General features: G+C 36.8%; 2 protein-coding genes across 2 annotated transcripts; both read right to left on the bottom strand.

Moving 5' to 3' along the window:
• Positions 1–1,378: 1,378 nt before the first annotated feature.
• LOC102077308 (mannose-binding protein C) lies at positions 1,379–3,528 on the bottom strand. The gene is made up of 5 exons (XM_013270600.3): positions 3,369–3,528; positions 2,928–3,117; positions 2,716–2,769; positions 2,383–2,448; positions 1,379–2,108 (listed from the first exon to the last, which is right to left on the bottom strand). The coding sequence occupies exons 2-5, from the start codon at positions 3,100–3,102 to the stop codon at positions 1,726–1,728; spliced, it is 678 nt and encodes a 225-aa protein (XP_013126054.2). The 5' UTR covers positions 3,103–3,117; positions 3,369–3,528; the 3' UTR covers positions 1,379–1,725.
• A 2,007-nt stretch (positions 3,529–5,535) lies between these two features.
• On the bottom strand, positions 5,536–8,061 carry LOC106098139 (mannose-binding protein C). The gene is made up of 5 exons (XM_019361794.2): positions 7,942–8,061; positions 7,428–7,620; positions 7,244–7,300; positions 6,972–7,037; positions 5,536–6,516 (listed from the first exon to the last, which is right to left on the bottom strand). The coding sequence occupies exons 2-5, from the start codon at positions 7,603–7,605 to the stop codon at positions 6,134–6,136; spliced, it is 684 nt and encodes a 227-aa protein (XP_019217339.1). The 5' UTR covers positions 7,606–7,620; positions 7,942–8,061; the 3' UTR covers positions 5,536–6,133.
• Between the last annotated feature and the right edge of the window lie 5,726 nt (positions 8,062–13,787).

Below are 13,787 nucleotides of genomic sequence, written 5' to 3'. Positions count from 1 at the left end.
TCATTTTTGACCAGGACATGTCCTTCAACGCACATATTAAACAAATATGTAAGACTGCTTTCTTCCATTTGCGCAACATCTCTAAAATTAGAAATATCCTGTCTCAGAGTGATGCTGAAAAACTAGTTCATGCATTTATTACTTCCAGGCTGGACTACTGTAATTCACTATTATCAGGATGTCCTAAAAACTCGCTGAAAAGCCTTCAGCTAATCCAAAATGCTGCAGCAAGAGTACTGACAGGGACTAGAAAGAGAGAGCATATTTCTCCTGTTTTGGCTTCCCTTCATTGGCTTCCTGTTAAATCCAGAATTGAATTCAAAATCCTGCTCCTCACATACAAGGTCTTAAATAATCAGGCCCCATCTTATCTTAATGACCTTGTAGTACCATATCACCCTATTAGAGCACTTCGCTCTTGCACTGCAGGCCTACTTGTTGTTCCTAGAGTATTTAAAAGTAGAATGGGAGGCAGAGCCTTCAGTTTTCAGGCCCCTCTTCTGTGGAACCAACTTCCAGTTTGGATTCGGGAGACAGACACTATCTCTACTTTCAAGATTAGGCTTAAAACTTTCCTTTTTGCTAAAGCATATAGTTAGGGCTGGACCAGGTGACCCTGAATCCTCCCTTAGTTATGCTGCAATAGACGTAGGCTGCCGGGGATTCCCATGATGCATTGAGTTTTTCCCTTCCAGTCACCTTTCTCACTCACTATGTGCTAATAGACCTCTCTGCATCGAATCATATCTGTTATTAATCTCTGTCTCTCTTCCACAGCATGTCTTTCATCCTGTTTTCCTTCTTTCACCCCAACCGGTCGCAGCAGATGGCCGCCCCTCCCTGAGCCTGGTTCTGCCGGAGGTTTCTTCCTGTTAAAAGGGAGTTTTTCCTTCCCACTGTCGCCAAAGTGCTTGCTCATAGGGGGTCATATGATTGTTGGGTTTTTCTCTGTATTTATTATTGTGCTATCTACTGTACAATATAAAGCGCCTTGAGGCGACTTTTGTTGTGATTTGGCGCTATATAAATAAAATTGAATTGAATTGAATTGAATTAAATCGTGTAATTACATTCATTTGGAATAAATGTTTATTTTAGTCTTAATATTTAATCAAACCACAGTAACTTTAGGCCTGGATACAGTTTATATCTATAGCACTATTTTTGTTCTGAAATTCTCACTCTCTTCGTTATGTAATTACTTTTTAAAATGATTAGAGACAAACAAAATTGCTGTCTGCATTTAATAAAAAGAGCAGAAAACTATATGTTGCCTCATTAATATCAGTTTACAAAGTCAAACCAATTAATTAAAACAGCATTTGAAGTTGCGTTTTTTCACTTTAGTAAAAGTGAAAAGTAAAAGTAAAATCCCACACTTCTGCAGTGTTGTTTTTATTGTATAATTTTTATATTTAAAGCATGTACACATATATACCATCTTGCATTTACATAAAAGAGAGATGAAAACTCTAAATATGTTTTGTTAGCAGTAGTAATATTTTAAAAATTATTAATAAACTTAATCAAGGTCTTGTTTCCTAAGTTGTCTTGCTAGGTCATTAATAAACTGGTAAAAAAAAAAAAAAACATACACAGGGTAGGATGTCATTTATCATTATTTAAGAAAGTTATGTGTTAATTCACTTCATGAAAAGTTGAGATAAACATAACATGGGGAAAGAAAATCCCTCAAAGCGAGATTTGCAAGGAACTGTGAACTTTCTATAACTGACAAATGATGTAAGCGTTGATGGAGCATTCTGGTGTAACTCGCCAGATTCCGTTTTCTGACAGCATGGTGCAGCCTGTATCTTGGATGGATTTGTCTGGCTGTCCTTCACCCCACTTGGTGAAGGTCAGACGTTGGTTTTTCATATCCACCTCAAAATTCCCCTCTGCCTTTTTGTTGTTGACACTGATCCAAGCTGCCTTGTAATCATCGCCAAACACTTGAGTCAGTGCGTTGTTCTCCTCCTCGTTCTGGGGCAAAGCCAGCTCTAAGTGTTGTTGGGAGCAGAATTCGACAGCCTTGGAGAAAGAGCCTCTCTCCTTGTTGGACACAAAGTATTTCTGACCAACTTTCCGGACAAAGTGATAATTTATGGCTATAGAACAGAAAAATATAATGAAGCAAACTGTTACTCTTAAACTTCACATTTAAAATCAATCTAATGTTGTAGATAAATAGAAAACTGCGACAGAGAAATTTCTGCAGCACTCTGAAAACTGAATATTATGACTTATTAATCATCACCGAAAATTAGTCTTAAAGTTTTACTATTCAGATTTGTATACAGTCCTGTGTATTTGACAAAAACAGTTCTTTGTAACTGAGTTGTGTTTGAATTTGGATTAAAAACACATGATTGTGACACTTACCGAGCTCTAGCTTGGCAAGTCTGTCCTTCAAGGCTCTGAGATCTGGGCAGTTCGTCTCAGTAGCAGCTGAAACAAACAGATCAAGTTAGTGAACTTTACGCAGAGGCCACACTTACAGCTGTGCTGTACCTACAAATGAACATTTAAAGTTTCTTCGTTTTGTGCTTAAGCTTACTGAATGGGCTCTTTAAACTGTTCAGTTTCAGGATGTTTTGTACAGTCATGAGAGAAATATGGAAAAGACAAGTTGTTACTATTTCTAAACTGTTTTTCTAGCTCATCCATCGTCATTGACTTGCTGCTAACCAGCATCTAAATAAGTGTAAACTTTACAGCATGTTCCATCAGCTCCAGGAAATCCAGGCATCCCAGGAAATCCTCGATCCCCTGCAGAACAGGAAAACAGGTAGTGAGCTAAAGGTGCTTGTGGCGTCAAATCAAATATATTTGTCTGTCCAAATAAAAAACAAATGCCCTAAATTTGGTTGGAAATTATATCTTTTAAAATACTGCTGGAATGAAGTAATAACATCGATGATTTTGACCTTTATCCCCTGGTAACCCAGGAAGACCAACTCGTCCAGTTGGTCCCATGATCCCAGGAATCCCAGGATATCCTCGGTCTCCTTTTTCGCCTTTTTCACCAGGAGGACCAGGAGGCTGACTGAAGCTGACAGTGGCCATCAGGCAGATGACGGAGAGTAAGAGAAGCAGTTTCATCTTCGTAGTTCAGAACTGAAATTTTGGTTAAATATAGTATTAAGTTTTCCATATAAAAGCCATGTAGCCCTAACCCTCAAATGGAAGAGTGATAAATATTCTCATTATAGACATTCTCTACGCACAAGTTGCTAAATTTAATTAAATTTTTCTTGCTAGCATGTTGTACTTCTTTATCTTTGTTGTTTTAAAGTGTTTCCAAGAGTTAAAACCGTTTGGTAGCACAAAACTTAGTACAATACAGAGATAAACAGGAGAGAACTCACCCCACCAACGAGAAGTGATGTGCTGGGCGTACTGCTTCTTTGCTGCTTCCACAGAAAGAGAACTGAGATATTTGCTAGAAGTAATGTGGGAGGGATTGAGTCCACAGTAAGCAGCTGGAACGTCTCATTAGGGATTGTCCGTTAACCTCCCTCCTTTCAAACCAAAAAAAGGCCACTGTGTTGTGATACCTTAAAGACTCTATGAATCTAAACATGAGAATAGTAATTTGATGTAGTTTGACTTTATGAGGCACAAACAGTTTCCGCCACTTAACATAAAAGCAACGCCCTGTACAAAACTCAATTTCAAAAAGAACTGTGCTCATCATCACTATAAGATTAAGACATGAGTGCACTATTGTTTTAAAGTAGTGCTGTCAGTGCTAATCTCGTTAAAATTACGTTAACGCCATAACCGCATTAACGAGGCAAATCTCCGTTAGCGAGTTAGCACGGATCGCCCAGTGCGTGGGGCTGCACGGCGTCAACGCATTAACACGGTTGGCTCGTTAACGCATTAATGTCAAAAACGTAAAAATTCAATGTTCAACATTTAAGAGAAATGAATCAGGTGACGCTGAATTGTTTGAAACACATATTTAAAGGAAATTAAACAGCAGTTTAATGTTTAAAATAGTACACTGAGATGTTGCAGAGGTGGTGTGCAATGTAAATATTTCAGTATGTTCATTTCTTAGTGAAAAACTAGGAACACTGTGAATCAGACGTTTGCAGAATCACCTTTAGCAGCAATAATTTGAACAAAGCATCCTCTGTATGACTTCATTAATCTCTCACATAATTGTAGAGTAATTTTGGCCTACTCTTCTGTTAACAGAAATGAAAGATTCAAAATAGTACGCAGGCGTACACCACAACAATCAGGTGCATTTAATTAGCAGCATATGGCTGCAACTGGTCCTCCTAACTCCCATAGAAGCATTAGGGATGTGCTTAAAAGACTCCAGGGAAGAAGTCAACATACAAATAAGCATTGTTATGTTGGGTGTACCTCCTTTTTGCTCATTCCACAGAAAAATAGCTGAGACATTAGGCAGACCTCCATGTAAACAACAGCTGCGTAGTCTCATATGTGAACTGGGAGTAGGAATGAGTGTGTGTGTGTGTGTGTGTGTGTGTGTGTGTGTGTGTGTGTGTGTGTAGAGGTCATTTTAATACAAAATCCTCTTTCATTTTTAACAACCGTTTTCCTGATCTCTGATATTATGAAGTCATCATGACACCTCCATTTTATTCCTAAGTATGTTGATATTTCTTTCCAGTTTTTCAACAATGTCAATGGAAAATTGTACTTAGTAGTCAGTATAAGCTTTTAATGATATAAGTTTGCATATGATAGAATATTGTATGTTGACCTTTTGATGACTTAGACTGTTGTCCACTACAAGACTGTTTTATAAATTCTTTCTCACAGCGATAATAGCTGAACAAGCAGGAAGAGGAGAGCTGGACACTTTTATCTGCGCTCTCTAACAAGAAGAAGGGCTGCGTCCTTCTGAATCTCACAACACACACACATACATCCGAACCACTCTTATCTTCACTCCCTACGCACTAACATTCCTCTGCCTATGAATAGACGTATTCACTGTTGTATTACTTTTGTATATAAATAAAGACAAGTGCAAGAACAGAGCGCGCATCACAGGGCCCCCACTCTGGTGTGAGCGTTCTGTGACCGCCCTTGTATACAAGTGAAAAACACAGCGTCTGTGTGTGTTTCTACCCTTAGACTCTTAGCTGAAGAAGTGTCTTTAGAATAAATCTCTTGACAAACCACAACTGCAGTATTGCGTCGCAAAGAGCAAACACCAACCAGCTTAAAACGCTTTTATGTAGAAATGCACAATTTATGATGTTTTTATACGCAAACACTACATAAGTATTCAAAGCAACCTTTGGAAAAAGTTAAAAGATATCTTCAAATTGTCTGGGACTGCGTTATAACCATGTGAATAATAACATAATGACCTACTTTCACCATTTCATGATTTGAATGCCACGCTAACAACAAACAATTGGTTTCTATTGCAGTTCAATGTTTAATTATTTATACATTTATTATTATATTTATAGAATTATGAAGATGGAGACAGAAAAAGGCTTTTGTCTAACATAAACACACTGACATATAGCAGAAAACACATTAGTGATGAAAAAGCATTTATTTGAAATCATGAAGAGTTACCGTAGATGTTTTATTGACAATACATCAGTCAAGCATCAGAATAACTGACTTAAACTTAGGTCTGTTTAGATAATAGTTATTTCTATTACAAAGCATTCATGAACTCATTGCTATTGGGAGTTTCACTACAGTTGGTCAATTGAGAATCGTTGGTCTCATTTTTACTACTACAAAGTTTTCTTTCTTCTACAAAACACATCCCCAAGGCTTTACCCATAATTCATAAGCAACTCCAAGCTCAGCATTATGAGCGTTTATACAGGAGTCTGTTCTAACAATATCCTAAATTGTTCATCGTGTTTGAAAGTTACGTTTTTTTGTTTGTCTCATGAGATTTTGTCTTAATATCTTACATGCTCATCATGTTGTGTTATCTGCCCAAAACAATGAAACTGTTTATGAGTAATTAACTTAGAAGTTTAGATTTTCGTTCCTTTGGGATAAATGAGAACATTTCTCTACATGTAATATAAGAAAGTGCAATAAAAAAGTTGAGATAAACATGATAGTGGGGGGAAATCCCTCAAAGCGAGATTTGCAAGGGACCAGGATTTTTCTATAACTGACAAATGATGTAAGCGTTGATGGAGCATTCCGGTGTAACTCGCCAGATGCCGTTTTCTGACAGCATGGTGCAGCCTGTATCTTGGATGGATTTGTCTGGCTGTCCTTCATCCCACTTGGTAAAGATCAGACGTTGGTTTTTCATATCCACCTCAAAATTCCCCTCTGCCTTTTTGTTGTTGACACTGATCCAAGCTGCCTTGTAATCATCGCCAAACACTTGAGTCAGTGCGTTGTTCTCCTCCTCGTTCTGGGACAAAGCCAGCTCTAAGTGTTGTTGGGAGCAGAATTCGACAGCCTTGGAGAAAGAGCCTCTCTCCTTGTTGGACACAAAGTATTTCTGACCAACTCTCCGGACAAAGTGATAATTTATGGCTATAGAACAGAAAAATGTCAGGGAACAAACTGTGACTCAAGAAAACATTATCAACAAAGCAAATAAGCAATTAAGAAACCATGAAAAAAAACCGTTATCTTCAATGTGCATTTGTCATAGTTAGATAAACGAAAGGCAAGTAAAATCAAATTTTAAAAACACAGACCTTGTAGGAACAACATCACACACCATACCTCAAATCTCTGGAGGCTTCTAAATGAATATGCCAATTCATCAATCATCTTCAAATGTTTTTAGCTTTGATGTTCTGATCAGCTGTTTTTTATTTCTACTAACTGTTAACTAACTCTTAACGGTTTTAATGTTGATCAAGTTGTAACATCAGGCAAAAACACAGGATTTATTGTAAATAGCAACAACAAATTATTAACAGATGGCCTTTGAAAGAGTTTTAAATAAACATATTTAATAATATCTTGATCATGATACTTACCCAGTTCTAACTCAGCAAGTCTGCTTTTTAAGGTTTCAACATCTGGGCAACTGGATTCAACTGTAGCTGAAATTAAATTGTGAGAGTACAACAGGAATGAAAGGAGCTGATGAGTCTGTGTGGTCTATTTTTCTTTTAAATTGCAGAGCAACAACTAATTCACTGTGCAATCTGTCATCAAACTGATCTTGTGCTGTCTGACACAGATTGAGACTAATATCAGTATGCTACATGGGATCTTCGTATCTTATTGTATCTTATCTTATCTTTACCTTCAGTGCACACTGTTTCTCCAGGGTGCCCAGGAAGCCCACGTATTCCTATATCCCCTGAAAACAAAGAAACATGCATTAAGCCTTCTAAAGTCAAATTGCACAAATATGGGCCCAAATCAAACGATGATAAGAAGTCATATTCTTTACAACATTCTTGTAGTCAACTCATAATGTTTTTGACCTATTTCACCAGGACGTCCAGGAAGTCCAGGAATTCCAGGTCTCCCACGTGGTCCAGGTACTCCTGGTATCCCAGGATCTCCTTGATCTCCTTTCTGACCTTTACGATCAGGAGGTAGGCGAGTGTAGGTGATGTGGACCGATAGGCACAAGATGCACAAAAAAAGAAGTGGGTTCATCTTCTCAGTGAAGAACTGAAATGATAATTAAAAATATATGTAACGTACGTTTTTCCTAGAAAAAATGAAAGCTGATCATTCAAAACAGAGATTGTATTAAATATTGTGATCGTAGCTTCAAGGGATTTTCTGTGCATATGTTTAGAATGTCAAGCAATACTTCAAACAACCACGCTACTAACTAACTATACAAAATGAGATCCTAAATTTAATTTGCTAATAACTATTTGAGACATTTCACAGAACTGAACATACATCAGTCATATAAAAAGATATGTAACACTCATGATAACATGAAATTTAGTAGAATAAAGCAATAAGCAGGAAAGTACTTACAATATAAATGAAGAGGAGTCTGTTGAGTGTGCTGCCTCACTGCTAATGTCCCAACAAAATAACTGAGATATTAGGTAGTACTAATGTAGGAGGGATCGTTCTCTCCAAAGTAAAATCCCATTTTGGATTGAAAAAAAAGGTCAGGATGCAGAATCCTCCCTATTGTGTTGAAGCACAACCTACTTTCCAGATTAATATTTATTCAGCATTCTTTATTTCCCCACCACAAATAAAGCATGGCACAAGAGGCAGAAAAAAACAGCTCTTAATGCATCCATTTAACTGTCAGTAATGATTATTGCTTTATTGTAGTTTTGAAAATATCTTTGGTTAAGTACAATTTTTTTTGAGACCCCATTAGAGTCAATATTCTTTGACATTCTTTAAAATTACACTTTTGTATCATTGCATGTTTGCGACACCTTTTAAATTACTGCTAACTTATGGTCACAGCTGGCTATTCCCTTGGGAAGCAGGGTTGCTGCCGATTCCACTGGAATCTATCAATAATGACTTGAGTACGGAATTATATATTGGTTAAAAGTGGCATATGAGAGAAAACATAATCACTAAAATTTAATTTCACTGGCACAGGCATTCATTCCCACTTGCGCAATTAAATTCTTTGAATGTGTCCAACAGCGCTCCAGCTGATTCATGCTGTCACAGTTAGTTCTGATCTCAAAGCTGAATTCTGCTCGCTAAAATCAATCTGACCTAATTACTTGCTAAACAGACCTGTTGAGTCAGGATAAAAATGCCAAAAGGATGATTTACACGAGCACTCATTTGCGTGGTGCTGTCACTTGGTGTCCGTGCTCTCTACGGTAGAGTATCACTTCCTAGTGATGGCCAAATTAAGCTTTCTGGAGCGTTGAAGTACTGAAAAACGGTTCATTACTTGAAGCTTTTCAACACAGTTATCTTTGGTGACATCTGGTGGCCAAAAATATGAAGAGCAGCTTGAATCTACAATTTATTATGAACTGCTTCATTATGATTGCACACATTTTACAGCTGAACCGACAGCTTCTGTTTGATATCATGTGATAGTTCTGTTTGATATCGGGCTGATATGATGCTTTGGACATGTATTCATTTATTTATTTATTAATAAATCGTTTAGAGTATGTGTATTTAAATCGTCTGTTTACCTCTGTCCGTTGTCGTGATCACCTTGCTTAGGTCATACATTTCTCAGTTTGGTTTTTGTATTGTTTAGCTTAGTTCAGCTACCTTTTGACTTCAGTTTGTCTCTGTGAGTATGCATTTGGGTCGATTCCTGCCTGCTTCACACGGCTATTCACAACGACGAGTATTTGGTTCCAAATATGTTAGGGTTTAGAATTTCAGCTTCAGACACTGTACCTCACAGAATGTTTGAGATTATTAAGTGACTAAATGTCAATGTGTAAACAACTATTAACATCATCTCCAAGATCCAACATTAAGAGACGTTTTATTTTTATAAGTGTGACAAATGACAACAGGACAAATAGGTGATTATTGATTAGTGTGTTATGCGTTGAAAACTTCATACAGATAACTTTAATTTTAAACAGAGATTATACAGTAACGTATTCTAATGTTTAAGAAGAATTGACTGACAGTCTGACAACTTACTTTCCAGTTAGAAAAATGGAGGCTATAGATTTTATTCTGAATGGATTATAAATCTGTATTGTAATCACTGTCTCCATCTTTATATATTGATGACTGAATGATTAACTGTTTGTGTTAAAAACAAAAAATAATAAACTAATGAGATTTCAGTGTTCGTAAAACTATAAACATCTGCAAATTAATTTTCTGCAGCTTGTGCTTTAAAGAGCAAGGTGCAGATGTGGTGCAGAAGTGGTTTCCACATTATGAAAGAGGAAGTTAATTGGTGTCTCACAGCTAGCTTTCCTGCAATAATATGTCTGCTATAACTGACAAATGCACTCAAGGAAGCATTTCAGTGTAACTTGCCAGGTGCTATTTTCTGACAGCATGGTGCAGCCTGTATCTCCCCACTTGGCGAAGGTCAGAGGTCAGTTTTTCATATTAACCTCAAAATTCCCCTCTGTCATGTTATTTCTGACATTGATAAAAGCTGCTGTGCAAACATCCCCCAAACCTTTTGGTCAATGCGCTGTTCTCTTCCTCGCACTGGGACACAGCCAGCTCAAGTGTTGATGGGTGCAGAGTTCCTATTTCTGGACTACAAGGTGAGGGAACCTCTATCCTTGCAAGAGTATTTCTGACCAACTCTTTGGACAAACTTGTAGCTTATAGCTGAAGAAAAAAAGAAATCAAACAATGAACCAATAACATTCAGAAAAGTTATTTCCTTTTATGTAAGCCATAGATGCTATATGTAAGCACTTTTCAGTCGGCATTAGAGCACAACACTTAAAGAGCAAGCAATTTAAGATCAATTTATTAAGTAAATTGATCATTTCTGCGCATTTGTCATTTTCTAGACACACGAACAGAGACTTTTTTGTTTCTGATATTGATCCAGGCCTTTTTGTAAATATATCCAAAAACTTGATTTAGTATGATGTTCTCTTCCTCATTCTTGTGCAAAGCCAGCTCTGTGACGTGTTTGTAGAACTCTGGTATTCCCGAAGGAGCCTCTCTCCTTGTTAGACACAAAGTATTTTTTGATCAACCTTCTGGACAAAGTCAGGGAAAACAGCATGCAGAAATGCATGCAGGAATAAATCACCAAATAAAAACTTTTACAAAAAGCGAAACAAGTATATTACAATTTCATTTCATGGGTTCTATAATTCCAATTCACATAAACCCAAATTCAACAAAAGTGGATTAAGAGTCTAGGAAGACCCATCTAAAAATCAACAGCTTCCAAAATTAGGGCCATTTTGCATAAACTCAGGAGTAGCATTTTTGCTATAGACCAATATAACTGAACACCATGCACAAAGCTCCTTTGCAGACCTTGTACATAATACTTACCCAGATCTAGCGTACCAGTGATTTTCTCTAAGGCCTAAAGGTTGCATGCAAACCAAAAACTCTGAATTATGCAAGCTAAGTTAACAAAGTAATCTTCACTCATAACTCACAGATGTGTAGTCACAATAAATCTCAAAGCTTTCAGTTCTTTTAGGTCCATGCTGTCCAATTGGTGAACAGGTCAATAGAAGACTCAATATTTACTGAAAAGTCTGAGCAACATTAAAAAAAAAGTTAGATAAATGTTAAAAATGATAGAAGTGACAAAAAACATACGCAAAATAAAAATTGCACATCAAAATAATTACAAATTTTATATCTCATATTTTAGACTAGAATGTGACAATACATAAGGACCACAATGACCTTTTTCAGTAACGAGTAATCTAACTAATTACTATTTCTATCGTTACAACTGCGTTACCGTTACTAACAAGACAATACGGTGCGGTCGCGTTACTATTTTTCAACAAACAGATGGTTGAAGCTGTGTTCAGCTTACCGCTCCTTATAACAGTTGCACGGAAGTAGCTGTCTACGTAAGTAATCTGGGCGCTACAGCTTTAAGCAGCTGCGCGCGCTCCCGCGGACAGCAATCACTTTCTGCCCGACGATCACTTTTTGGCACAACACCTGGAGAAAAGGGGGCAAAACATTCACATGAGTGTTGCTGTTTGACTGAGGAAGAATAAAGTAGTCGTGGTAAGCCAATCACATGACCACTTCAAGATGACAAAGCAACATGGTGATACATACCAGTTTTTAAACTGTGTTGATAGGCCACGTAAAACCAGACTCATGATAAACAATATATACGCGTGTTTTTCCTGAATAGTTTGGACACGTTTACTGTCTAAGGACAGCGCTAGCAAGCACTCTCTGCTTATGACCAAAAAATAAAAAAACAAAACAAAAAACAGCCCATTCGTGTTAGTGGAAAAATGCACCATGTCAACCAATCAAAAATGATATGACAACATGACATTTGGTTGTTTAGGAAGAGGGGGAAGTTTTAGGAGTGACGGTGAAAGAGAGAGAGAGAGAGTTTTGGGATGTGAGAGATTTGTGACGTTTAGCGTGTTTGGAGTGTGTAGTTAATGTGTTGTCTTGTGTAGTTAGTGTGTGGAGTTGTGGATAGCTTTGTGTTTTGTATCAGAACAATGAGGTGACTGCTGTCTGCAGGTATCAGGCTGTGATGTTCTCCTTTATAGTGGACAGAAATTATTTTTTTGGAGTGGCACAAATAATTTTTGTTTTCATCTTACTGAATGCAGAACACCTGATTGTTATGTAAATAGTTTGAAGTGGTTATTTAAAAAAAGGGTAAAAGGTAAATGACTGCAAATAACTTTGTTCTTTGCAAAACTTGTGCGTATGATTTTAAAATTGAGAATTTATATTTGCATTCAAAGTTATGAAATATGATTCAATAAACATGTTTGTGGTTGTTACAGTAAAAAATCTTGTAACTACAAGATTAAAAGATTCTTGTAAAGAATCTTGTAACTCAGTTACTAACTCAGTTACTTTTTTGAAGAAGTAACTAGTAACTATAATTAATTACTTTTTCAAAGTAACTTGCCCAAAACTGGCAATGACCAACAGCACACTGAGCACAATCAGTTACTCATTTAGATGTAATCTGCATGATGAATTTCACCGTGTTTTATATGCAAGTACCAGCTCATACTGTGGCTCCAGAAATGCTGAGTTCTAAGCTAAAAGCTACATATTTTCATATGATGTTTTGTATTAAATGGAAACTCTAGAAGAATGGTGATGTTAAAAGAAATAATGTTGCTCAGACAATAAAAAATGCAATGGGATAGACTGGACTCCCTCAGATGTCAGGAAAATATTTTTTTTAACCTATTAGTCCTGGGAACCCAGTGGCCCCATTGGTAACCCAATAATTCCTTGATCTCCTGTATCACCTTTGGGACCAGCAGGTACTGGAAGCTGACTATAGCCAGTAGGAGCCATCAGAAGGGGGGTGATAATTGCAGAAAAAGTGATGTACAGTTCAAATTGCACTTCTTGTTCTTATATTAAGATATCTCAGGCATTAATCTAGATGTGTAAACTTCTTAACATCCACAGAAAATGGAGTTTCACTGGTCTGTCCCACTCAGTTGGGGACATTCCTAAGCAAAACGCACACCACATCTTGGATTCTTTCTACCTCAGTGTGTTTCCCTGCAAAACTCCAGTCTTTATTTGTCTTTGGATTTTGTTATATTGCTATATATGAAATATATATGGTAGTTGAAGCATTAAGACATAACATAAAGCTTAAAGCTATAGACTATTTAGCTCTTTATAACCAGGCTAAATTACAATGGCAACCTGATCGAATAACTTGGTCAGGAACAGGAGTTTTAGTTTAAAATTGGCTGGATACATTTTTACAGGTTCTTGTTTTTTTTGTTTGTTTGTTTTTTGTTTTGTTTTGGGGGTTTTTAACCACATTTTAAGTGCAATATAGATTCTCTGCAAGTTGTGTGTGTAAGAATTTAAAATTGATACCACTACTAGTAAAAATAATGAAAACAATAATAATTATAATTATTATTGCCGTTTAGTCATTTTTTTATTTATTTTTTTACCATTTTCAGTACCTTATGTCACGATCCTGGGTCTTATGACCCAGTGTTTTGAGTTTTAGTTCACTCTGATGTTTATAGTAGGTTTAAGCTCATTAGGTTTCCTATTTTCATTTGCTTATTAGTTCCCACTTGTGTTTTCAACCCCTGTGAAATCTCCCTTGCCCCTTTGTGTTTATGCTTCGTGTCTTATGTTATCAAGTTTGTATTATCATGTCTGTCTCATGTTTCCTGTTTTATTTTGAAAAGGGGTCTTGTGTTCTGTGTTCATGTGGTTAG

The sequence above is a fragment of the Oreochromis niloticus genome, linkage group LG7 (assembly GCF_001858045.2).
Source record: "Oreochromis niloticus isolate F11D_XX linkage group LG7, O_niloticus_UMD_NMBU, whole genome shotgun sequence".
Classification (NCBI taxonomy): Eukaryota; Metazoa; Chordata; class Actinopteri; order Cichliformes; family Cichlidae; genus Oreochromis; species Oreochromis niloticus.
Note: the sequence above shows the minus strand (reverse complement) of the source record. Positions and strands in the feature narration are given on the sequence as shown.

Excerpts from the sequence above, each read along its gene's own strand:
- LOC102077308 (XM_013270600.3), bottom strand. The coding sequence starts at position 3,102 with ATGAAACTGCTTCTCTTACTCTCCGTCATCTGCCTGATGGCCACTGTC. Across the intron at positions 2,449-2,715 it reads TGGAGCTGATGGAACATGCT|CTGCTACTGAGACGAACTGC; the intron begins GTAAAGTTTACA and ends TGTTTGTTTCAG. Across the intron at positions 2,109-2,382 it reads ACTTGCCAAGCTAGAGCTCG|CCATAAATTATCACTTTGTC; the intron begins GTAAGTGTCACA and ends TCTGTTCTATAG.
- LOC106098139 (XM_019361794.2), bottom strand. The coding sequence starts at position 7,605 with ATGAACCCACTTCTTTTTTTGTGCATCTTGTGCCTATCGGTCCACATC. Across the intron at positions 7,301-7,427 it reads TGGACGTCCTGGTGAAATAG|GGGATATAGGAATACGTGGG; the intron begins GTCAAAAACATT and ends CTTTGTTTTCAG. Across the intron at positions 7,038-7,243 it reads AGAAACAGTGTGCACTGAAG|CTACAGTTGAATCCAGTTGC; the intron begins GTAAAGATAAGA and ends ATTTAATTTCAG.